This window comes from Mustelus asterias, chromosome 13, assembly GCF_964213995.1.
Source record: "Mustelus asterias chromosome 13, sMusAst1.hap1.1, whole genome shotgun sequence".
In the NCBI taxonomy this organism is placed as follows: Eukaryota; Metazoa; Chordata; class Chondrichthyes; order Carcharhiniformes; family Triakidae; genus Mustelus; species Mustelus asterias.
The window spans coordinates 20,655,751-20,681,965 of record NC_135813.1 but is presented as its reverse complement, the minus strand read 5'-3'; the positions used below and the strand labels follow the sequence as shown (position 1 = coordinate 20,681,965).

Sequence of the window (26,215 nt, the reverse complement as noted above, 5' to 3'; positions counted from 1 at the left end):
ATGGCCATCAATAGTGGCACAATTAAAACAAGGGATTTATAGGTAACCAGAATTGGAGTAATGCAGTAATATGTAAGGATTGTAGGACTGGAGAAGGTTACAAAGAAAGGGAGGGGAAGAAGTTACAAAGGGATTTGAAAACATGGACAAGAATATTAAAACTGAAGGGCTGCAGCATTTTCAGGACCAATATGGGTTAGCGAGCACAGGCTGATGAGTGAATGGATTTAGTGCTAGTCAGGATATGGACAGCAGCATTTGGATGAGCTCAGGTTTATGGAGTTATCCAGTGAAAACTATAACTGAATTTAACCACAGTATGCACTAACACCAAATGCACAGGCTCAGACTGACATATACAAATGCTTGTGTTAAATACACAGTAACACTGGCACTCATACAGATTAATCATTGTAATCACACCATCTAAGAGGACAGCTCCCTGAGCTACCTATAGGCTCATACTTGTAAAAGATTTTTAAAAAATTAATTCATGCAATGTGGGGCATTGCTGGCAAGGTCACCATTTATTTCCCATCATTAATTCCCCTTGAAGTAGGATAACTTCTTGAAGCGATGCAGTCTGTATGGATTAGTTGCAGCCAGTTCAGGCAGGCAGGGACGTCAAGGATTCTGAAGTAATTATATTGAATGATTTATCTCCAAAAAGGTGAAGGGGAACTTCCCATTCCCCTGTATTTCTAGGCAGTAGAGGTCATAGATTTGGAAGTGCTGTCTAAGACACCTTGGCAGATTTCTGCACCGCAGCTTGAACATTTTGCAGCCAGGATGAGCCGATGGTGGAGGGAGTGAATGGTCAAATAGGTTGCAATGTGCTGTATGGCTTTGAGCTGCTTGAGTGTTGTTGGGGTTGCACTCAACCACATGAGTGAGGAGTACTCCATCATACTCCTGACCTCTGCCTTGCGAATATTGGAAAGGTAGTGGGAGGGGTGGGAGGAGGGGAGGTGGTCAACCAACCTCTGACCTGCACTTGTAGCCACTTTATGTAGTGTCTCCAGTTAAATTCTGGGTAATGGTGACACCCCCATCTTTCCACCCAGATTGTGGGAGGATTCAGCAATGGGAATGCCATTGAATGCCAACAAGAGGCAGTGTCACTCTCTCTTGCTGGAGAAGGTCATTGCCTAGCACTTTGTGGTATAAATATTACTTGTTCCTCAAGCCAAAGCTTGATGTTGTCCTGGTCTTGCTGCAAATGGGCATTGACTTTCATTATCTGAGGAGTTGCGAATAGAACTGAAAGAACATTTTGCACTGTTCACATATTTATTCATTTCTCTTTTAAAAGCTATTATGGATTTTCTACCACCTCCCAGTTTTATTAGGGGCTCCCATATCCCAAGAACCTTGATGTTAAAAACTTCCATAACTGCGACCGTCTGTTCTTTTGGTGATTATCCTAAATTTATGTTTTTTAATTATTCAGACTCTGAAAGTAGTTTTCACCAAAACATTTAGTCAAAGCCCCCGAACATCTTACTCAGTTCTCTTAATCTTCTTTGTTCTGGTAAAAAGAGACTCAGTTTTTTAGCCTCACCTCAAAACTAAAGCCACTCACTCCTGGGATTATCTTCTTTCCTGTCTCCATGGCCGTGGCATCTCTTCCAAATGAGAACATTGAAAATTGAACACAATATTCTAACAGCTGTGTAACGAATGGTACGTATCGGTTCAATATTACATTCAAACACTCAAGAGTTCTTCTCATTCATGCGGTTGAGTTGTGCAATAAACATGCTCAAAGTATTGTGTTTTCAAGTAAAATTTATCCTCAAATGTTTACCCCTCCCCTGGAAACATTTCAAGTCGCAGTTTTAAGTTTCAGCTAATGGTGCAACAAGCATTTGATGAGAAATTGCAGTTATATAGACACTTCTCATTTATAAATTGGATAAAATCTGACTCCATTGTTAGCATCTTTTGAAAACTCACAAAATTTATTGGAAAGGCAAACTATACTCCAGAGAAAATAACATGGCGATCCAGCAATCCTACTTAAGATATGGGTACTTAAGATAAAGGTCAGGACAGTAATGTCTATGTACAGAAAGAAGTGTACCAATAAGAAAGTAAACTGTGGCAGATAGAATATGATTTTAATGCGATTGGTATGCTAGAGAAAGTATGTTTATGATCTTCCTGATGAACTTATCGTGATTATGTCGTACAAGGAAAGCTCAATAAAAAAAAGTTGATGAAATTATTATCTCTCTTCCAATGAGGAGATGCATCAGGGCAACCTGCTGATGGCATACCTGTATGGCACCCTGGCATTAACAGGGATATCAGCAGCTCTTCATGTGACTTTTGTCAACTCAAAGGGACCTTTGATCATTACACCATTAGCAGAGACCGTAGCAAAAGATTGCTGTGTGGTCTTTTGGGAATATGGACACTTGGGCTATCCCTAAAGAACTTGTCACAATGCTCAAAACACCAGTTATTTTAGAACTAAATCCTTGCTTCAGGTTCCTGGGTCAAGACTGCACAAGTAGCGTTCAAGAAATAGGCTCCTAATCTTTCCCTGAAGGAGTACATTGTCTGGGTGTTAGCCCCCTCATTCTCTCTGGATACAATACTACTGGTGACAGCAGCAGCAGATGAAACAATGAATATGAAGGGATTAATTTAAATTGGAATTCTTACATTCCATAGTCTGCAAGGTGACTCATTTGGGAGGAGGGGGGGAGATGATCACCACCTATTAAGACAGTAAATGTAAAATGACCCTCAAAGTTTCCAGTCTTTTGTGTATGCTTGATATGAACAGTTATACAAACTAATATTCAAAGGTCTTTTCAATACAATTGCAAATGTTTTTGTACAAGTTTTAAATGAGATCCATACTTTGTGAGATTAATAGAATCGCAAAAATGCAATAATTCTAATTTCCCACCTCCACCACTATCACTAAAAAAATAAACCTATAATCAGATCTGCTTCTGATCAAGTTAACTCTACTTTGACCACGGTCCCTCCTCAATTGAAGATTTATTACATTTTTTCCGTCGGGGAAGTTAAATATCACGTCTAGTTGTCTGTCTTCTCATTTTGATACCATTCTGATTGTTAATAACATGCTGAATGTCAGCAAAGAAGATGCAACACCCAATACCAAGAGGTTACAAATGAAAATGTGTTAGCCTTAATGAATACAAATAACCAAGAATACCACTTAGTGTAAAACACATGTTGACAGAATTATTTTGTATAGAGTGATTCAGCTGAGAGAGTAAAGTTTGTATTACGTTGGGAGTCACAATGTCTTATATCCAACCCTTGACAAGGGAAACGTGCGATTTCATCTTAATGCGGTGGGTAATTGCAGAATGGAAGCCAGGAAAATTAGAAATTTTGGGTATGGCACACCAACTGTAGCCATTTTGTAATATTTGGTCATAGAATCATGTCAACTTTTTTGATGCAATTTTAAAAATCTCCCAGCTGAATTGGTTGTGGATCGAAGTCTCATTCCATTAATGCTGCAACTCTGGCACTGCTGGCTGTCAACATTCATTAAAGAGACACCATCTTCCCTCGAGTGGGCGTACAGCTCATAACGGTATGTGAAGAGCACCCCACGTCTTGGCTGATATATATTCTTAAACCAACATTACAAAGACATTTACATTTGATAGCAAGAATGTGAAGAGGCAATATGAACTAAATGGTAAAATTTTCAGAGATTTAGAGCGAGACACCTGGGAGCACATATGTATTTTTTTGAAGGTTGCGGGATAAGTTGAAAAGGTTAAAAGCCTAGCATCCTGTTTTATTAACAAAGGAAGTTAGGCTAAACCTTTATAAAACAATGGGTAGGCCTCAGCTAGAGTACAGCATTCAGTTGTGGGCACCACAGTTTAGTGTGCCGTGCTATTGGAGAGAATGCTGAAGCAATTTACAAGAATGGTCCCAGAAATGAGCAACTTCAGTTATGGTGATAGACTGGAGAGGCTGGGGTTCTTCTCCTTAAGAAAGAATGTCAAAAGAATTATTTGAGTGGTGTTCAAAAATGAATTATTTGGATAAGGAGAAACTGTTTTCTGTGGAACGATAGTAGCCAGGAAACAGAAATAAGACATTTGGTAAAAGAACCAGAGGCAACATGAGGAAGCATTTATGCACAAAGACATGTTGTTGTCATCTGGAATGCAACGTCTGAATAGATGGTGGATATAGATGATGTTTAAATTAGTGTCACAAGGCTTACATAAACACTGCAATGAAGTTACTGTGAAAATCCCCGAGTTGCCACATTCTGGTGCCTGTTCGGGAACACTGAGGGAGAATTTAGCATGGCCAATCCACCTAACCAGCACGGCTTTCGGCCTGAGGGGAAACCAGAGCACCCGGAGGAAACCCACGCAGACACAGGGAAAACGTGCTCTCCGCAGACAGTGACCTAAGCCGGGAATCGAACCCGGGTCCCTGGCGCCGTGAGGCAGCAGTGTTAACCACTGTGCTACTGTGATGTAACAGCATGCATGGGAATTGGATCAACACTTAATGGGAAAGGTTACAGGGCTATGAGTAAAGAGCACAGCAGTGGGATTAATCAATAGCTCTGTCAAAGCCAGCACTGGAATTAGAGGCCAAGTGGGCTACTTTTGTGCTGGTCACCTCTCATTGCTGTTTGTGAAATCTTACGGTGAACAAATTGTTTCCCTGCAAGTGATCACACTTCACATAAAATGTCTATATAACACCAGATATCCAGAGGTCTTAAAAGCCATTATATAAATGCTTGTATTTTCTTTTTGATTGCAAGCTCTGGTCATTCCCTGGCAGTCTTCCACCGATTGCCATTGAGGCCATCTGCCATTTTGCTTTTCACATTTCATAGATTTATTTTTAATATTCACTGTAATGCATCCTTTTCACACTGCTACAGCTTATGCCCATCTCATTACTAGTTCCTGCGCAGCATCTCAGTGATACATGCTGAAGTATGGAGGTGGATTAGGGACATGTCAGCAAACTGAATAAATGCAAGAGAATCTGAGAATATTTAATGGGGAAAGACTTGCTGCTCAAGTAGTGAGAAGCGACACGATAATGACAGATCACGGAAGGTATGACACATTCAGGATGAACTAGGGCAAAGGGACAAGGGTTAGGAAATGTAACAAAGACAGCAAAATGATAGAATGGGGACACCAAACCTAGAAGCAATTATTCCTCGTACACACTGAAAAATGCAGTTCAATTACCTAGTACAGCAAAAGGAAAAGACAGCAAAGGGAGAATTGAAACAAAAAACACAATTAAAAAGATAAAGCGGGCAAATGGCCTCCTGTACTGTAACAATTCTGTGCAATGAAACTGTCCCCTAGTTACCACAAATTTTCCTATTTAAAGAAACATTTAGAAAAAATACATTGCTGCAGCACAATCAGGCCATTTGCCCACTCTCAAATCAACCCATGTCAGTGTTTACTCCCCATCAAGAAATAGCTAATTGTGGTCCATTTCATTGTGCCTGTGATGAAATTAAGCAGCATGGGGGGATTTTAGGCACTACCATCTTCCTGCTTGCTTTGAATACTAATTAATATTCAGCATCCAGTACCAGCTTCATTACTTCATTTGACAACCACCACTTGGTAAAAGCATTGCACCTTGATGCATTCCTGCATCAATTAGCTTATTTGATACTTCCCCTTGGATATTTCATGTTTAAGATCACTGCCCCTCACCTTTCATTTACTTTTTGATTGCTGCACGCATTACAGATGTGTTTAACCATGACCTTTTTACTTGTTTATTGACTCAATATTCACCCAAAATTCCATTTGCTCTCAATGTTTTTTATAAAATAGCCCCATCCAAATGTATGCCCTAGAGATTGTGGCTCCCTTGCTGCACTAAGCAATTTACAATTTAATGAATCTTTCATTCCTAAAATGTATAACCATTTTTCGATTAAATACATCAGCTAAGTACTTGCCTATTCATACAACTCTCCTTCGTCCCTGACTGCTTGATATCCAGTTTGGATATCTGTATCTACATTCATGATAAGTCCTGATATTTGTATTCATAACAGAACAAAAGTTGCCCCAACACTAATCCCCTTGGGTGCCCTATCCTCTCAATCCACATACCCCTCTCAAAGGTGTATGACTTTCAATCTATACAAATATTTTTTCCTTTGATGCTATCGGCCCCAAATTCTTACAACCACCTTACGTGGTGAATCACCAAATGTTTTTTGAAATTACATCAGCTGCACCCACCAACTTTATTATTCTTCTCAAATAAAATGAATACTCCAGCACTTTTCAATTATCAGTCTGAAAATCTGATTACCATTCCTAACCCTTCCCAATACTCAACCCAGCAACCTATCGCTGTGCCCTATTGGGGCGGCACGGTAGCACAGTGGTTAGCACTGCTGCTTCACAGCTCCAGGGACCTGGGTTCGATTCCCGGCTTGGGTCACTGTCTGTGTGGTTTGCACATTCTCCTCGTGTCTGCGTGGGTTTCCTCCGGGTGCTCCGGTTTCCTCCCACAGTCCAAAGATGTGCGGGTTAGGTTGATTGGCTATGCTAAAATTGCCCCTTAGTGTCCTGGGATGCGTAGATTAGAGGGATTAGCGGGTAAAATATATAGGGATATGGGGGTAGGGCCTGGGTGGGATCGTGGTCGGTGCAGACTCGATGGGCCAAATGGCCTCTTTCTGTACTGTATTATTTCTATGAAACGGTTTTTTTTTTGCAAATACATTGGTATGCAAATACTTCCTTTATTTCTGGGATTTTAGCATGAAAGTATTGGAGGTTAGCTAGACACCCAAAAACCAAAACCTTCCTCCAAAGCAAATTTCACCATGTGCTTCCAACAGCAAAGTTTAACAGGTGCCTTTGGCCTGTGAATTTTATTAAGTTAGTGGATGTTTTGAGCTCTCAGCCAGTTCACCCAAGTCAACAATGTGTTTATGCCGTAACTAGTCAGAACAAACAGTTTGGATCAACTTCAATTTGATCTTTCTGTTCAAATTTTGATAAACCAAGATCAAATCACACCAAATATAACCACAGTTACATCACAATGTTAATGAAATAGGCTATCAGCTTAGTTTGTCATTTCAAATGAGTTGAAAAAGTTACAAAATCACAAATGAGTCAAATAACCAACTTCTTTTTTGTTTCAATCAAAACAACCCAATACTAGTTTAAATAAATAGATTTCAGTGCCTATATTAATTTAAGGGCAAGCAATCTGTCGTCAAGGCTGATGACAGTATTTCACTGTCTTAGTTGCCATCAACTGAACTCCAGTGACGTAAATTAAAAAGTTCAGCAAACTTCTGGCCGTCAGTTCTAGCGTTGATGACAGGACATGTCTAAATGCATCACTGTCAACCTATTATATACTTTACCCAACTGGATCCAAACCAGATTTGTCTTCAAGGCTTTTACATCACATTTTACAGGGGATTCAAACTAAATATACCACTTAGGCCAGTTTTTATAAAGCTAATCAAGACTTTATTTAATTGGGAATTTGCTTACGCTCTTTAGAGAATTCAATGTTTGTGGGGACGTACAATGATTCCTCTCCAACAACCATCCATATGGAAAAATGTCACTTAGGTCGACAAGTTTTTGACAAGAGGGTGCAAGAAACTTGGGATTATTCCTCACATTCCCTCCAAGTTACACTGTCTCCCTTTATTGGGAAAATAAAGACGGCAATAAAACCAATCAAAGCACAAGTCATTTCTTATATTTAATTTCTTCTGCGGTAGAACATTTATGCTTTTACAGCAAATTTGCGCATGGGATACAGGCGCTCTTTCCGTTGCTGTTTCTTGGTCTTCAAACCCTGTTCATATTTGTTTAGTTGACGGCGCATAGCACGGGTCTTCTTTGGTCGCAAATCCAAAGGCTTGTATTTCTTGCCCTAAGTTTAAAGAAAACTCAGAATCAGCAGTCAGCTAAACATTACCCATCATATCAAACAGTAGCTTTTCATAATGGACTTAACAATTACCAGCAACAAAGGCCATGACCATCAAATACAATCATTCTTAGGCAGAATAGGGACACATTCTATGATTTGCCTAGCTCATTCATATCAGATTTGACTCATTTCTCACATTTTCAACTACACTGGCTGGAACTTTACAAGTTTGAAACTCACCCATGTTCCTGACACAAACATGCAAAACAGATAATGGCACACCAAAAGCATACAACTCAAAAATCAAAGAAAACCCCACAACACTTAACCAATTCACATATGCGCTCCTGAGGTGAAAGAACACAATAATCCAATGCAACAGCTGGTTCCTTATCTCCCAAATCCACCAAACTGTCAAACCATTGACAATGTTCAACAACCCACCAATCTTCCTCTGACCTTGGCTGAGAATGCCAATTCAGTATCAAACTGGGGTAGCTGTGTGCTGTGAACTTGTGCCCACTAACTGTTCAGAATGCTCACCCACTAATTTAAAAAGTACCAGTTGAAAGCAAAAACTCACTGAATGATGAACCAATGAGATTAAATATGTGTATACAGACAAAAGACAAAGATTTGTGTATCACTCTCTCAACTGATTAAAAAAAAATCACACTGGTGTCCATGTCTTGTTTATTGCAGAACTCAGCACATGGAAAGGTGCCGAAATGCAAATGCAGAAGATGTCCTTTTAGCTCCACTCGATTCACTATCCAATGCTCTGAACACTCATTCTGGGCGAAGCACCAGTTTACATGCACTTTTCAATCTCAGCTACTGGATTTGTGCTCAAAGTGGTCATCCACTCTGGGGAGACCAAAGGCAGACTGGGTGGCCACACTGCAGAACACGCCCATTCTGTCTACGAGCATGACCCTCAGCTTTCTGTGGTCCTGTCATTTTAATCCTCCACCTTGCCCTCACAAGGACCTATCTATGCTTGGCCTGCTGCACTGTGAAGGTTAAGGTAAGCTTGAGGAATGGCACCTCATTTTCCAATCAACACTTTACAATCTTCTGGATTCAAAATGGAGCTCACAATTTCAGACTGTAAACTCTATACCCCATTTTGTTTCCTTTTCTCTGCACATTTTGCCAGCGGCACTAGGCACAACTTTTGTTTCCCTTTTTTGCCCCATTTCTAACCCTTTAGGCCCTGGAAGACCTAACATTTGAATCAGTCTCCGGTCTTCCATCTCACCCGACCTTCCTTTTTTGTTCTTCTCCAACCCAGCCCGTTCTCCAAAACCCATTACATTTCTAACTTTTCCCAATACTGCTGAAATGTTTTGCTCTCGAACAGATGCTGCCTAACCTGTTGAGTACCCCCCCCCCCCCCCCCCGAACAGATGCTGCCTAACCTGTTGAGTACCCCCCCCCCCCCAGCATTCTGCTATTATTTCAGATTCCCAGCATCCTCAGTATACTGCTTTGAGGAAATAGAACGGCTTGGCAGAAGTGCCATCAGCACAAGACAACAGGAGGAGCAATTGACAGAAAACAAAATTAAACAGCATTTGTGATAAGCTAGAAGAGTGAGAGATGAGAAGGTAGAAAGTAGGCAGAAATAGCATCTGAGAAATCAGGAAATAAGTATGAATTATATAGAATGGAAGGAAACCTTGGGAGAATCACTACTACAATCCACAGCTGAATAAGTGCTACAATTGCTTACGATATGAAACGTATACTGAGCCCTCTTGGTACTGAACCTTCTTGCAAAGTTTACCAGGACCCACTTGGGGTAGACACAGTTCATCCAAGTGAACAGATAGGTGTACAACAAATACCAACTCTACTCAAATCAAATGCATTAATAGTAATGCAAGCATAACTGATCCTCCCCTACTGCTTCCTGACTCCATATTTGGAATAATTCTAGTTTTAGGGCATCGTGATCGGTACAGGCTTAGAGGACCGAAGGGCCTGTTCCTGTGCTTTGTTTGTTCTATTATAATGGACTAGAAGATGTAGGTGCACGAGTATGTTATAAGCAAACTGTGTACTGTGCACTAGGGATGCTTCGTATTGTGTCATTTTCTTGCAGTTACTACAAACATCTCAGTATCAGCTAAACTATAAACTGCATTGCATAAACATTTGAACTTGCCTTGTAGAATTTTCTCAAGTTCTCTTTTTGCGTCTGATTGATGACAGTCAGGACTCTTGCAATGGACTTGCGCACAACCCGGCTACAGGGGGAAAAAAAAAATAGCCAATCACAAACCTTGCCAAACTTGAGGTTAACGACAGCAGTGAAAATAAAGATGTACCACTTCAGCTCACCTGGAGCTCAATCACACACGGAATGGCATGGTTCTGTGGTGTAATTCTGATGCATTTCTATATCCTTTAGAAGGTCCAAAGATGTGCGGGTTAGGTTGATTGGCCAGGTTAAAAATTGCCCCTTAGAGTCCTGGGATGCGTAGGTTAGAGGGATTAGTGGGTAAATATGTGGGGGTAGGGCCTGGGTGGGATTGTGGTCGGTGCAGACTCGATGGGCCGAATGGCCTCCTTCTGCACTGTAGGGTTTCTATGATTTCTATGAAGGTAGTGGTCCCATAACGGCATTTATGTCACGCCAAGCAAGCAGAGCAGCAAAATCATTTTAATGGCAAGTACACTTGACTCACTGAGCAAGGCTCCACAGCCGGTACTTTCTACAAAGGACAACTTTGGTCACTAGCCTGTTCAAAAAATCTACTGCACATACTTACATTTTTGAAAGCTTGGATGCAGCTCCTCCAGTTACCTTAGCAACACGGAGCTGGGACAGTTCAACTTTGAGATCATCCAGCTGTTTCAGTAGCTCCTCCTTTTTCTTGCCACGCAGATCACGTGCCTTGATTTTTGCCTACATTTAATAAGAGTCACCATGTTAGCATCACATTAACAAAACCTCTAATTGGACACAATTAATACTCCACATCTGAACAAAATTCCAAACACAATGCCGGCAAATGCTATTATTCAGCTATTCAGTTAGATCATTGTCAATCTGCACCTCAACTCCGCGAACCAGTTTATAATCCATACATAATATAAACAACCTTACCCACCAAAAAGAATCAATCTCAATCCTGGGAATTCTGATTGACCCAGCATCCAGCACCTTCTAGAGAAGTGAGTCCCAGATTTCCATTACTCCTAACTAGCCAAGCTCTAATTATAACACCATTTGCATTTATATAGCAAGTTAATGAGTAAAACATCTCGGCGCGCTTCCCAGAGTTACAAGGCAAGATTTGACATTGAGCCACATAGACAATATTACATGAGATCATTAAAGGCCTGTTCAAAGATGAGTCTTAAAAAGGAGGAAGTGATATGGAGAAATCGAGGGAAGTAATTTCAGAGCTTAAAGGCATGGCCACCAATGGTGGAGCAATTGAAACTGGGAATCCTCAAGAGGCCATAACTGGAAGGCTGGGGGAAGAGGGGGGGGGCACTTGTAGACAAGAGCAGGAATTTTTAAATCAAGACCCTGTTCAAGGGAAAACGAAGACTTCACGAGCACAAGGGTTATGGGTAAATTAGGTATGTGTATAAAGGCTTTTGGATGATCTCAAACTTTGTGAGGATCCTGCATGAGAGCGATGGAAAGTCAAGTCTAGAGGCAACAGTGTACAAAGGTTCGAGCAGATGAAGAACTTGGGACAAGGACAGAATCAGGTGACATCATGGAGATAGAAATGGTGGTCTTAGTGATGACATGGATATGTGGTGGGAAGCTCATCTTGGGGCCAAAACTTTGGATAACAACAGAATAACATTTCTTTGCATCAACCTTACTGAAGCTCTTGGATCATCTAAACAGAGAATAGAATTCACGTTTTCAGAGCCTGAACTCAATTTAACCCTTTATTCCTAGTGTTATTCTGGTGGATCCAGTTTCCCTTCCAACCCCAATATATCCTTCCTAGGATGGTAGTTTCTAAAACTGAATGTGGTACTCTAGATAGGGTCTGATCACAGCTTCCCTCGGAGACAATAGCCCCATTTCCATTGACACCACCAATACCAAGGGCAGCACGGTGACACAATGGTTAGCACTGCTGCCTCTCAGTGCCAGGGACTCGGGTTTGATTCCCAGTTTTGCGTCACTATCTGTGTGGAGTTTGCACGTTCTCCCCGTGTCAGTGTGGGTTTCCTCCGGGTACTCCACTTTCCTCCCACGGTCCGAAAGATGTGCTGGTTAGGTGCATTGGCCATGCTAAATTCTCCTTCAGTGCCGGAATGTGGCAACTCGGGGATTTTCACAGTAACTTCATTGCAGTATTAATGTAAGCCTACTTGTGGCACTAATAAATAAACTTTAAATTCATCTTCACAAAAACATGTAAGATAGAAACAGCAGGCCATTTGGCCCATCGAGCCTGCTCCACCATTCATCACGATCACGGCTGATCGTCCAACTCAATAGTCTAATCCTGCTTTCTCCCCATAACCTTTGATCCCAATTGCCCCAAGTGCTATATCTAGCCGCCCCTTGAACACATTCAATGTTTTGACATCAACTACTTCCTGTGGCAATTAATTCCACAAGCTCACCACTCTTTGGGTAAAGAAATGTCTCCTCATCTCTATCCTAAATGGTCTGCCCCAAATCCTCAGACTGTGATTGTCATATTGTCACTGATGATCAGAAAGCTTATCCAACTTAATTGCATCAACATCATGGCTACAAGAGCAGATACAATACATTATTACGCAACTCACCTGACTGAAATTTAATGTTCAAATCTGCAGTATGGTGCAATTATTCACCATTTACCTGAATGGGTAAAACCACAACACATACATCCACTACAACATGCTTGATCAGTGCCCCGACCACTGTACTCTACACCCACTAGCAGTACAAGTGGCTAAATATCTACAGGACTCACTCCAGCAACTCACCAAACTAACTTCGACAATACCTCCTCAGCCCCAAGATCTTTATCAGGAGGACCGGGGAAGAATGGCCATCAACAAGTCGCCCTCCCAAGTCACAGTCAAGTTGAGTAACGTCTTATACCTTCAGAATATCAACCCAACAGAATTGTGAGAGTACAGTTACTGTATTAAAGGCAGCAGTCAGGGTGGCAAGAGATGAGCACTAAAATAAAATCCAGGCTTGCCATCGCCTGCCACGTTACTGCAATAATCTGACATTGAATAAAATGAGGGGTGGCTCATTGAGCAACGCCGCGGGTCAGCCACAAATCCCCCGGCTCTGAAAGCAGCAGCTTTCCCCCACTAAAGCCTCATCCCGCCAACGGACCGACAAGCACAACCGGGGTAGCAAGAACCGCCCCCGCGGCCGAGTCTCTAAACGCCGCCATCTGCCAGCAACAGGCAGCGGCCTGGTGTGAATGGACACCAGCATCGCTTTAAAAAAAAACACACAAAAACTCCAGGACGCATCACAAATATCAGCCTGGGCCGATAGAGTGAAGCCCGGGGGTGGACATCAGCGGGTTAGCGCCGCTCTGCCACCGGTGGTTTTTAAGGATTGACTCGGATTCCCCATTCACCCCGGGCCCGGGCCGCCTCCATCGCTCCTACCATTGTCCTGGGCAAGCGCAGAAAGGGCAGGCCTCGGGGGGCGGGGCCTGAATATCCACGTGATCGGCTCTACCACCTGCCCTCCGCGGAGGGGGGAGCAGGGATAGAGGAGATGATCACCCAGTCACAATGTAGCCACAACCACACTTCACTGGCTTGTAAAGACTCATAATGAAATATTCATTTCCTAATATAAGGGTGGAGTTCATACTTTTATTGGTGTTTGTTGATTCTTAATGCCCCCTCTCTCCCTGATGGTATATTCCGGGGTTAGTTTCCGGTTCCGGGGCAGGGTTCACCAGGCCCCCGGCTCAGAGATAGGCAGGAGCCGCGGCGGCGGCGGCGGATTGAGTGGGTGAGTGAGGGGGGGAAAAGGGAGCGATTCACTGTCCCGGTCACCCCGGGAGGGAAAAGAAACACAACAACAACAGGGCAAATGGCGAAGAACACACTGTCCAACCGCTTCCGCAAAGTCGATGTTGACGAGTACGACGAGAACAAGTTTGTGGACGAGCAGGAGGAGGCGGTGGAGCAGCAGGGACCCGACTCGCTGGAGGTGGACACCCTCATCAGGCAATATCCTTTCGGCAGGGGGGCGGGCTCTCTCCCCGGGGCTGGGGGGGCGGGGGAGGCTGGTTCATAGATTCATAGAAACCCTACAGTGCAGAAGGAGGCCATTCGGCCCATCGAGTCTGCACCGACCACAATCCCACCCAGGCCCTACCCCCACATATTTTACCCGCTAATCCCTCTAACCTACGCATCTCAGGACTCTAAGGGGCAATTTTTAACCTGGCCAATCAACCTAACCCGCACATCTTTGGACTGTGGGAGGAAACCGGAGCACCCGGAGGAAACCCACGCAAACACGAGGAGAATGTGCAAACTCCACACAGACAGTGACCCGAGCCGGGAATCGAACCCGGGACCCTGGAGCTGTGAAGCAGCAGTGCTAACCACTGTGCTACCGTGCCGCCCAGTGGTTGTCTCCCCGTGGCTGGGGGGGGCGGGGAGGCTGGTTGTCTCCCCGTGGCTGGGGGGGGCGGGGAGGCTGGTTGTCTCCCCGGGGCTGGGGGGCGGGGAGGCTGGTTGTCTCCCCGGGGGGGGTGGGGGAGAGGTTGTCTCTCTCCCCGGGGCTGGGGGGGCGGGGAGGCTGGTTGTCTCCCCGTGGCTGGGGGGGGCGGGGAGGCTGGTTTCTGTCTCCCCGGGGTTGGGGCAGCGCCCCCATCAACCCCCCCCGGGCAAACCCCCACCATCTCGACCCTGGGATTCCCCCTCTCACCCCCTTGTGTTCTCTTCACTGGCAACCACCAGGACTCATTGCCCATCCAGATTGCTCTGGATAAGGCTGGTGGTGGTGGTTTGGCCACTTTTTAAACTGCTGCAGTCCATGTGGTGGTCGGTATTCCCACTGCACGTACATGGCTCATGGCATTACTGGTTTGTGTACAAGATCATCGATTTATGGCACATGTGCCATGGGTTACAATTCTCTATAAATTGCTGCATGATTAGATCTATCATCAGCTAAAGTTCCCCACTCCAAAACAAAATCTCACTATCTGCTTCCACAGTGAAGTTCATGGTTTTGAAATAGTTGGATTTGTGTCGTAACAATTTGATCAGTAATTTGTCATAAGGACCTGACATGACCCTTGGAGGCAAAGACAGGAATCTGGAGTCTTGCTTGAGTAGGTTAATTGTTCCAAGAGGTATTTTTTTTAAAATTACCCCCCCCCCCATAAAATGCCACTTTCTTTCCTTTTCAAATGTGCCTGATTTCCTTTTGTTTAATTGGTTGAGATAGACCATTGCTCATATATTCATGAGCTCCGAGAGGCAGAACTGCTATCACTACATCAGTATCAGTTCATAATTGCAGCTCGGGCATAAGGGCAAGGTTAAAAAGCCCAGTTCACGTTGCTTGCCATGTGGACACCTCTCTTGCATCCATTTCCACTTTCTTGACTAGGAACCGATATGAACATTGATTCACGGAATGTTTTTTTAAGTGAACAAAAGTACTTTTGTAGCTGGAATTTTATTTGTACCCATGAAGGATTGATCTTTCAAGATCTTATTCCATTTGTTAATGCATAGATTTGCATTAAGTCAGTAATGTATTGCTTATACTAACAACTTGAGGGATGAAATGTGTATATTGATATTTGAATATTTACGATTATAGAGGTACAGTAATTTTTAATTCTTAAAAGTTAGACACAAGTTATACACCATATAGCTTTTCATGACTTTCCTAGGGAATTGAAAGTGTTTAGAAGCTAGTAATTATTGTATAACTGAAATAACAAATTATTTACCTGCATATAAACCTGTAACTACAGAACATGCCTGGGTTTAAATGCTTGAAATGAAAAGTTTTATTCCTTAACCTGTAGTAATGCACAGGTGACATGCTTAGTGCGTTCCATGCAGCATTAAGGAACCCTCCAGTCAACATGAAGAATCAAGCAGTTAAGGTATTTAATTGAATTATTTGCAATGTCTGAATTATGTCCAATATAAATGTGCTCAAAAATGCAGTGATTTGTCTCCAGAATACATCTGAATACCTTGTGCAAAAACATCTCTTCAATCAGTACATAGGTAAATTTCCTGCAGCTATTTGACCGAAACAATACAATATTTCTGGTCTTGCTGTATTATCTTAAGGGGTAACAACGCCTACTTCAAAACTCGTGCCAGATTTCTGTGAATGGTCTTTTGATAAAGTTAAATGATGTTGGAATCCTTACCTATCCTCCCTTCCACCCTATCCCCATAACCCTGCGCACTTATAAAATCCACCTAACCAACACGTCTTTGGAGTGTGGGAGGAAATGGAGCACCTGGAGGAAATCCACATAGACATGGGGAGAACATGTAAGCCCCACACATAGTATCCTAAGGCTGGGTGCCTGGTGTTGTGAGGCAGTAGTGCTAACCACCATGTTTCCCTAACATGGTAGAAATCCTTAATATTTTGCCCATTATTTATTTTTTTAAACTATTGCTGAATGTGATAGGAAGTGTCAAAATGTAGACCAACTACTTTTTCTCTTTTGAGCACCGTCAGGGAAAATTTACCTAATTTTATGTTGTGTATAATTCTACAGTCTAGGCATGATTCTAGCTGAACAAAAGTTTGGGAAAGGAGAGGCATTATATTAAAATAACTGCTAATAAAATGTTTCAAATTTCCTTTGGTCTGGAACAATGGTCACAACTTTTCATGTTGAAAGATTGACTATTATTGACTACTAAAAATGGTTTCACTGCTTTGTATGTGCAACTTTTTCTTAATGTTTGAAATGTCTGAGTATAATAAAAGCATGTAAAACACAAACTTAACCATTTCTTTTTTCTCCACAGGAGCGGGCACAGGCAATAGTTCTCAAAGTCCTTACATCCTTTAAAAGTAGTGAGATAGAACAGGCTGTTAAGTCATTAGATAGAAATGGTGTTGACCTTTTAATGAAGTACATTTATAAAGGTTTTGAAAAACCCACAGAAAACAGCAGTGCAATATTACTGCAGTGGCATGAAAAGGTAAGCTTTTTGTCATTTAATTGTTTTGTTTTATGGATTTTGCTATGGACTGGTTAAGGAGGGAGGCTGGTGGATGACCTGCTTCCATGTCTCTACTGATGTAAGTTGAAATTGGCTGCTCGGATGGCGATGAGCATTCAAGACACTTGCTCAAATCTGGCCTGTGGGGGAAAGAGAATCTGGTTGATTGGAAAGAGATCTTGGCTATCACATGTAAAAAGTAAGCCATGGTGAAATTAACGTCAGATTTTCTTGGTCTGTAGCTCTTGCCTGATTTAGAAGGCTTCAGTGCAGTATGGATAGAGCTTAAGATACCATCACAGTATGTGAAGAGCAAGGAGAACTAATCTGGCTAACATTCCTCCCTGCACAAGCAGAGAGATTCGATTACTGTATTGCAGGACTTTGTGGCGGATAAACTGATAGCCCGATAAGTAATTCAATGGTTCTGAATCACTTTTGGACTTCCTGAGAATGTGCTACATAAATGCAGATTTAACACGTCTTTACTAGTTCAGTAATTAATATTTTTTGCACTAAATATAGTGAGTGAAATTGTAAGATTCCCACCATATCTGTACAACCACTCATTTCCACTTCTATCGTCTCACCCCACTCTTGCCTCAGTTTATCCATGCCTTTACCTCTTGACCATGACTAACCTCCCTATTCTACCATGTTCTGCTCCTCCATCTCCGTGCTCGCTGATCTACAATGACTCCTTGTTTTTTTTTTAATCCTTCCATGTCTTAGCCCCTCCCTATCTCTGATCTCCTGCAGCCTTACATCCACCAGAGATCGATAGAACCTTCACACATTTCCCCAAGTTTCTCTAGTAGTCCTGATTTTAATTATTCTACTATTTACCTTCAGTTGCCAAGGTCTAAAGCTCTGGAATTCCTTCCTGAAATCTCCCCCTCTTCCTTTCCTTTAACACCACTTTCTTTGACCAAGTTTTGAGTCATTTGGCATTGTTTATTGTAAAGCACCTTGATATATAAATGCAAGTTGACTGCATTTTTAATTTTTAAAAAACTTTAAAAATGAACATTTTCCTTTTTTATCCCTCACAGGCTTTAGCAGTGGGTGGAGTAGGTTGCATAGTACGAGTTCTCACTGCAAGAAAAACAGTTTAAAAAGTTACATGATACGTTGACTTGATGTGGACTGAAAGCTGTTGGAAAATATGAGGAAGCAACAGCAAAAGGGAAATATTTGAACCCATCCTTTGAAGATTAACCCATATTAAACAAAATTATTTTGAAAACCATGTTGGAATGCTCTTTTTATCTTAATAGGTTGTGGTGGAAAGTTTACTGTATGTTTTGGCTAAGTATGACGTGCAAGGTCTTGCACATTTCAGTTCCCTTACCATTTTTCTTTTTGCCTTTTTGAAATCTGTTGAAACCAAATAGTGTGACTAATAAAGGGACATTCACACAATTGAAAAAGCAATGATGTGACATTGTGCATTTTACTCATTGTTTTGCCACATGGTGCGGTGGAGGACTATTGAGACTTGTCAGTACATGCAGTATTATTTTTTATTTCTTTGGGTCACTTTCATATTGTCTTTTGTAAAGTTATTGGGATAGACTTAGTATGATACATATGGCAATAGTATTAGTTGAACTACCAGGGATGAATTTATTGTAAAGTGCCTGCTGCAAAATAAAGCTCTTGGATCATCTTTAGCTGACAGCTTTTTGTTGTATTATATCAAAAGTTAAGGTTGGATTTCCACCTTGTCCAGAGAAGCAGTAAGGAAATGCCTACTAGATGCAAACTAGTGTAATTTCAACTTAATGAAGCCTGTGCTAAAGTAAATTATTGCAGCATCACCAGAAACCTTCAGAGGACTCGACATGCACAAAGTCATAGCTTTAATTTTAGTTTAACTTGCACCTATCTTGACTGGAATTCATAATGGGTACCAGTTCAGCTAATTGTGCATATAACTGACAAGAGTTTTTCTTTGAACCCTGGTTGAGATGGGAAATGGAAATATTACCAATGACTTTGCTCAGAAGTAATTTTTGGACAACTGATACCATTTCCATTTGGGCAAGAACACTTATCAAAAGTGTGTTTTAATAAGTTAATTTATGCAGATATCTGCTTTTGCAATATGTGACATTGTATGTATATTGTGTAGGCATTACATTGCTGTTTCAAAGATATATTAAAGCTATGAACTGACAAATGTGTATTGTGAAAAATTACAGTCTATAATAACACTGCTCCTTGCATTTTTATTAAATTAGGGTAATATTCCTCTGTTTAAGTTCTATATTTCAGCAGCTCTTTTCAGCTACCCTGTTTGCATTACAAATTGGCTGAAGAAACAACATGGCTGTCTTCTATAAGTAGGCATCGACAGTGAGACAGTTTAAAATTAGACAGGAATGGTGCCAAACTGCTTTACACAGTGAACAATACAAACCAGCTGGACTGGTTGCAAAACCATTCACACACTGACAAGATTCTGTTACATTTTTTAATAAACAATTTTTGTAATATCACTTCCTAAGCATTTGTGGTGGCTCAGGATATTTATTTCAGCAAAATGTGGACATTGCCAGAACTCCAGTTGCTCTGCCCTCACTCATCCTACCAAATCTCATCTCAGCAACATGGGGCAATCTAGAACAAGAGGTCAAAGGTATCGGTTGCAAGTTGGTAGATTTAAAACTGAGATGAGGAGGAACTACTCGCAGTGGGTGGTGAATTTGTGGAATGTGCTGCCGCATAGTGTGGCATGGTAAAATTTCTTCACCCAGAGAGTGGTGAATCCTTGGAATTCACTACCACAAAGTAGTTGGGGCCAAAACGTGTGATTAAGAAATTAGACATGGCTCTAGGGGCTAAAAGGATATTGGGTTGGGGAAGGAATGCAGGATCAGGATATTGAATTTGATGATCATGATGAATGGGGGAGCAGGCTCAAAGGGCTGAATGGCCTACTATTTTCTATGTTACTCCGTCACTGAAGTCCAGGCTAGTTTAACAACATACTATTCAAATAGAAACTGCTGTTAATGGTTATACTGGGATATTTTTAGAATTGCACCAAAATGCCAAATATTTATGACTGCTCAAGGTCAGTCAATCCAGCACAAACTAACTTCTAGCTGTTTATTTTGTTTCATATTTTATCTTGATTCTTAGGCCTGTTCCATCCTTAGTTTATTTTCACCTCACAGTGCTCTGAAATATTGTATGCGTGAAAGAATAATTAGGAACAGAAACTCCACCCAGTCTTGCTGTGAGACAGCTAACCTGGTTTCTGTTTTGTGTAAATAGGTGACCTACTTCAAGCAAGGATAATTGCATTTTGTTAGCTTAAACTCTGACAAAGTGGTCCAAGGGAAGGACTGATCAAGTTTGTTACCCTATAAGCTAACCATAACACTGACCCCACGAACTATAAACTGATTATAGTGTTATTTAGATTGACTCATACAACACAGGCCACAATTTGGTGCATCAGCTTTTGCAGATTTTCCATTAGGGCTTTTGAGCGTTTAAAATATAAAGGGAGCAGCTACAGTAGTCAAAAATAAATCGTCCATTTACACAGACCAGAATGGATTTCAAAAGTAGGACTACAGCTAGGAAGCTAGGCACTAAAAGGGTGAATGGTTATTTGGTTGAAAATGCTTTAAGAATATGCCGTTTGGTGGCAGTCTGTCAAATTGTTAGTTTCAAAAGAATGATGGCAGAAGAAAAGATGGACAATTTCAGCATCTACTGGAAACTTGAATTCTCAGACTGTATCTTTTCATTTAATTTTAAACAAATCACAACAAAACTGGTGGAAGATTCCAATTTATGCACCTAATGACTTCACCAGTGGAACTCTAGGTATGATTTTTCCTTTGATGTTAATATCTATTCATTCTTGCAAGAAAAACATCTAAAACATCTCTTGTATACTGTCGCCACATTTTAGACTAGTCCATGTCAATTGACTGGTAGGTGCCAATCCCAATAAGTGAAAACAAACAATGAATTGCTAGTTCTGCTGCCCAGTGTTTAGTTTTCCAAGCTGCCCTTTCTCAGGAGTTTGACATTTGGCTGAAAATTTTACTGCAAACCTCAACTCCCCATATGCTTTCCATAAGTGCGGGGACAAGTAACTGCATCAGAGAAATTGCAACTAAAATTTCATCTGCTAATCAAAGAATTCAACCACAATTTCAGCAAGTCTAAAGGAATTTTAATTGGAAAGTATTGCACCTACAAATTATTCTCAAGCAAACACTGATCAGATGGTGTGTCAGTTGCTGTATCCAATCCAGGTTTACAACACCAAGGGAAATTAGTCGCTAAGGCCAATCAATGCATGTACAAATTACACGCCACAGCAATTTTTATACAAATAAAAGTGCATTAGTTCATATATCACATATATATAATATATATATATATATATATACACACATACATACACACACACACACGTTGCTCTTGCTTTCAACACGAATTCCTGGTTTCACAATGGCAGGGTGAAGAAAATACTGATGGAACATTATTACAATAGCAACATTTTCTGCCTCCAAAAGGCTGCAAATAATTTATGCATCCATTTTTACATCTAATGTGTTACAACTTTTCCAATTTCTATACACAATACAGGGTTCCTTTTATAAAGGCTCCTTTGGAATGTTTATTTTTTTTCTCTTTTGCATTAACCCGGGTAAATAACTAACTATACCATAACCTTGCCTTCCTGATTATATCAAGCATCAAATCCCTTGTTCCAGCGCCATTTCCAATCAACACTACTGTATTCTTAAACTGCAATAAAACCACATGATAATCATTAAACAACAATGGAAGATATCTAAATGATTCAGTAACAGCATGTTTTACAATAATTAGAATATTTGAGAGAAACTTGAAAAGGGCTAGTGGTATTTTTGGATCAATAAGCAGAAAACCAATTGCAATATTTATCTTGGTGTCTTGTTTTCCGATTTTCTTTTATTAGTGTCATTCCTGTCTTGCAGGTTTCCAGTTTTTATTAATCCAAATGACACCAAAATGAATCAATTATAAAAATGTAAATGCCATTTTTAAAAAAAAATTCAATTTGGACCATGATACCGAGTTCAAAAGCAGTTACAGACGGCACTTGATGGCCTCCTGTATAACTGTGAGGATGTGAGGGAAAGAGCATAACTTCAGTCAAATATTACACCCATCCTAGTGTTAACAGTAGAAAAGAAAATTATAACTTAAGAAAAATGCCTGGAAGCATTTGTTAATGCCTGTCCATGAAGGAGGAGTGCAAAGATGTGAGAGTATGACAGCATGTCACTTCAAACAGTGTTTCATTCAAATCAGTTCAGGACTGTAATAAAGCTACAGGACCAAAAAGAATTGTTCCTCTTGTGTGTGTAGAAACGACAGTATTTCAAACCCATAATATCTGCTTTTTCTCAATGAATTTCATTCCCCATAGGAGAACAATTTCATTTGCATTTAAAAGATGTATTAATATAAAGTACCAGTACTATTAAATACTTGTAAACAGCTGGAAAACTTATAGTCCTGTAATTAAAACACTGTCATAACAGTGACTGAAAACACTAATAAGGATATCTTATTATCAATATCTGCAGCGTTCAATGAGTTATGTTGATAGTTCTTTGAATGTGCACGTTCCAGACGTTGCACTTGGTTCACTGCCAATGAGGGGGAGGTCGACTGGTTATTGATGGACGTATAGTACCTTTAGGAGTAGGTTTTGACCCAAACCAAGACATCTACAATATAAAAATAATAATATTAGGCAACCACTCAACAGCACTCATTAAAAAAAAATGGATGCAGGTAAGACTCAGTAAAGTGAGTAGGAACAGATGATGCCCTACCTTATATTCTAAGGATTCCTTTAGCAAGTTCTCTTCTTCACGTGTAAAGTTAAGTAGCATGGATACTGCTTTTACCAGCTGATAGGCCTGTAACAAAACACAATGCAATCTGATATTCTCTCCCATTCAATAGACCATTTGAAACTTTCAAGCAAGTTTCTACAAGAAAAATACTACTCATGAATTAACAAGGAAATACACCAAAAGATTCCTATAATTCACAAATAATTCTGAATGTAGTTTCAGTATTTTACAACTGAAAACGGAGTTTTAACGAAAACCTTCTCTAAATGTCTCAAGTTAAAATTAAAGAAGTGTTCCAGAATACAGTCCTACCAAGGCCTCATCATTATTTTACTGAAAATTGTATTCCAATGTGCAGATTAAAAGTTACTTGCCATTTGGCACCTGGCTTCCTGATCCTAGGCAGCAACTTCTTTACATTATTGAAGCTGGTCACCAGAAAACAGCCTAACCTTTGCTTCTACAGGTGGAAGTCAATTGGAATTTGGGGCCTGGATATTTTTGAGGCCATGATTGACGCAAAAGGCAGTTTTCTAAATTGAAAAATTAGGGGAAAGGCAAGCTCTTTTCCAATAATATTTTGAAAGGCAGTACTGCAAGTCACCTGCGTGCTTCTCAAGCTTTATGTTTTTAAGTTTTACATGGCCTCCTCCTGCTCCTATCTTCTATGTTTCTATAGCACTTGGGACGAGTGGGATCAAAGGTTATGGGGAGAAAGGAGGATTAGGCTATTGAGTTAGACGATCAGCCATGATCGTGATGAATGGAAGAGCAGGCTCGAAGGGCCAAATGGCCTCCTCCGGCTCCTATATTTCTATATGTCTATAACTGCAGTTAAAGGCCCTGCTGGTAAAATCAGACCACCTGTGTCTAGGTCTCACTCGGGATTAAACTACTGATAGGAAAAACAGCAAGTACTTTACTGCATTTCCCGAATGCTGCTGTGCAAATGATGACTTTGCGTCAATGTCAAGCATATTTGCCACTCCACACAATCTTTTCCTTGTACAAGGCCTTCAGTTGATCGCAGTTGTGTCCAGGTTTTTCCACACAAGTGATAGGCACTTCCCTTGTACAAGGAAGGATCAGCTGATGGATATCCATGTTAACAGCCATAACTATCAGCAGATGCTTCAGGAGATATGGTTCTTTTTATTTTCAATAAATGCAGACTTTGAGGAGACATGATTGAGGTCTTTTTTTCCCATTTATTGGTTAGAGGGATGTGGGTGTTGCTCGCTAGGCTAGCACATATTACCCTTCCTAATGCCCTCATGAAAGTTGTAGTGAGCTGCCTTCTTGAACCACTGCAGTCCATGTGATATAGGTACAGCAACAGTGCTTTTAGGGGAGGAGTTCCATGATCTTGATCTAAAGGAACGGTGATATAAATCCAAGTCAGGATGGTGGTGTCCCCATGCATCTGCTGCCCTTATTTTTCTAGGTGGTAGAGGTCACAGGTTTGGAAGGTGCAATCAAAAGGAGAATATAAAAAATCTATAAAATAATGACAGGGTTACATTGAGGTAGAGAGATTGGAAAGAATTGGGAGAATTGGTATGGCTTACAAAAGCATTGGATAGATGTTAGGAAGTACTTAACTTCCCAAAAACATTGATCTCTAGAATAGGCTAGTGCTGGATGTGGAATCAATGCAAAACTCTTAAAAAGGAGTTGTTCAAATCATTGGAGATGGTGAACTAATAAGGGCCTTACTTTAAGTTAGGGTCTTACTTTAATTAGCTGTAAGATTTTTCTTTGTCTCTCCCAGAAAGTTGTATGACTATTGGGGAGGGTAATGTGATGAGGCTGCTAGTGTATGTAGGTTGCAGCATTTCAGGATAGGGCTAGCTTGAAGTACCAGCTGGCCTTATCATTTTCCATACATTCCACTTCTGATTCCCAGCCTATATCACAGGTAGTGTAGAATCATATATCTGTATTCTACAGGCTGCTTCATCATTTTAAATATTAACAGATCTGCATTTTAACACACAAAACATAAATAAAGGCTTTCTCATAACTCACCTCAGATTCTCGCACAGACATGAATTTGAGGAGAACGTGTTTAAGATATTCAAAATTTATCTCCCTGGAGTCATTAAGGTCTGAATTGTTTACAACTGTGGTGGAATTATTGATGCTGGCTGGTAGCTCAAAGAAAGATTTCTCCCGGACTTCGGCAGTCTCCAATTCTGGCTTCATTTTCTTTAATTGAAAAGATTTAATATGCATCAATTCTAACACCATATTTCTTTACAAAAAACAAAGAATTTTGAGCTGCCAATATTGCTATTTTCTGTGTTTGGAATGTCATGTGCAGAAACCCATTACTGTGTTTATGGGTTTTCAATTCGAGTTACTGAGAAATCTATGCATATAGAATTTCTGTTTGCCTGATAGGAATATTTCCTGTTTATTAAAATCCGAAGAGCGTAGGCATGTTAAGAACAAATGCGGAAAGACCCTCGTGTGTGTACAAGGCTACTGCTGAAGCTTAACCAACTAAAACTGCACAGCTTACTAAAGCACAGCAGTCACCGCCCAGCTTGTCAAATGAAGAGTGGGAACAAAGTAGCTTGTTGCTTAAACAAATACAATTATTTTATAGAAACTCTCAAATAAGTTTACAACACAGTATGCTGGAGCTGATGCCCATTAATGCATTTCAAACATTAAAGCACAAAATTCATTTCACTTTTTAAAAAAATCCTTCGATTGCATGAACAGGTGAAAAATGAAAACAAAGCAAGTTCAAATTCATTAGATTTAGTAAACAGTTTAAAACAGGTAAACATTACGGCACGGCAGCACAGTGGTTAGCACTGCTGCCTCACAGTGCCAGGGACCCGGGTTCAATTCCCGCCTCAGGTCAGTGTGTGTGTGGAGTTTGCACGTCCTCCCCGTGTCTGCGTGGGTTTCCTCCGGGTGTTCCAGTTTCCTCCCACAGCCAAAGATGTGTGGGTTAGGTCGATTGGCCATGCTAAATTGACCCTAGTGTCGGGGGACTAGCAGGGTAAACAAGTGGGGTTACAGGAATAGGGCCTGGGTGGGATTGTGGATGGTGCAGACCTCGATGGCCGAATGACCTCCGTCTGCACTGTAGGGATTCTATGATTACCATTATTTGGACTTTCCATGAAAGAAACTAAAACTAAAAAAAAACACAACAAATTACAATGGCAAATACAAAAGCCAAAATCTGTGGATGCTGGAAATATGAA

General features: G+C 40.9%; 3 protein-coding genes across 13 annotated transcripts in view; 1 reads left to right on the top strand and 2 right to left on the bottom strand.

The window, feature by feature from the left end:
* Positions 1-7,742: 7,742 nt before the first annotated feature.
* On the bottom strand, positions 7,743-13,615 carry rpl35 (ribosomal protein L35). Its single transcript, XM_078226503.1, has 4 exons — positions 13,540-13,615; positions 10,707-10,843; positions 10,100-10,181; positions 7,743-7,929 (listed from the first exon to the last, which is right to left on the bottom strand). Exons 1-4 carry the CDS (start codon positions 13,540-13,542, stop codon positions 7,780-7,782), a joined length of 372 nt encoding a protein of 123 aa, XP_078082629.1. The 5' UTR covers positions 13,543-13,615; the 3' UTR covers positions 7,743-7,779.
* Positions 13,616-13,842: 227 nt separating this feature from the next.
* Positions 13,843-18,782, top strand: arpc5lb (actin related protein 2/3 complex, subunit 5-like, b). The gene is made up of 4 exons (XM_078226502.1): positions 13,843-14,116; positions 15,948-16,019; positions 16,912-17,088; positions 18,162-18,782. Exons 1-4 carry the CDS (start codon positions 13,976-13,978, stop codon positions 18,222-18,224), a joined length of 453 nt encoding a protein of 150 aa, XP_078082628.1. The 5' UTR covers positions 13,843-13,975; the 3' UTR covers positions 18,225-18,782.
* Positions 18,783-21,639: 2,857 nt separating this feature from the next.
* Positions 21,640-26,215, bottom strand: part of golga1 (golgin A1) — a 56,215-nt gene continuing 51,639 nt past the window's right edge. For 9 of the 11 annotated variants that reach the window (XM_078226484.1, XM_078226488.1, XM_078226490.1 and 6 more), the window contains 3 exons: positions 25,020-25,199; positions 22,968-23,054; positions 21,776-22,859 (listed from right to left, as the gene is read on the bottom strand). In XM_078226484.1, coding sequence (XP_078082610.1) covers positions 22,776-22,859; positions 22,968-23,054; positions 25,020-25,199 — 351 coding nt within the window. In that variant the 3' untranslated portion in view covers positions 21,776-22,775. Of the gene's footprint in view, positions 22,860-22,967; positions 23,055-25,019; positions 25,200-26,215 lie in introns of all 11 variants that reach the window. The other 2 variants (XM_078226486.1, XM_078226483.1) reach the window with 2 other exon arrangements.

Bases quoted from the DNA above. Each gene is read 5' to 3' on its own strand.
- rpl35 (XM_078226503.1), bottom strand. The intron at 10,182-10,706 runs GTAAGTATGTGC...TTCCCCCTGTAG, and splicing joins GCATCCAAGCTTTCAAAAAT to CCGGGTTGTGCGCAAGTCCA. The intron at 7,930-10,099 runs GCAAGTTCAAAT...CTTTAAACTTAG, and splicing joins ACTTGAGAAAATTCTACAAG to GGCAAGAAATACAAGCCTTT.
- arpc5lb (XM_078226502.1), top strand. From the start codon at position 13,976: ATGGCGAAGAACACACTGTCCAACCGCTTCCGCAAAGTCGATGTTGAC. The intron at 16,020-16,911 runs GTATTTAATTGA...TTTTCTCCACAG, and splicing joins TGAAGAATCAAGCAGTTAAG to GAGCGGGCACAGGCAATAGT. The intron at 17,089-18,161 runs GTAAGCTTTTTG...TATCCCTCACAG, and splicing joins TACTGCAGTGGCATGAAAAG to GCTTTAGCAGTGGGTGGAGT.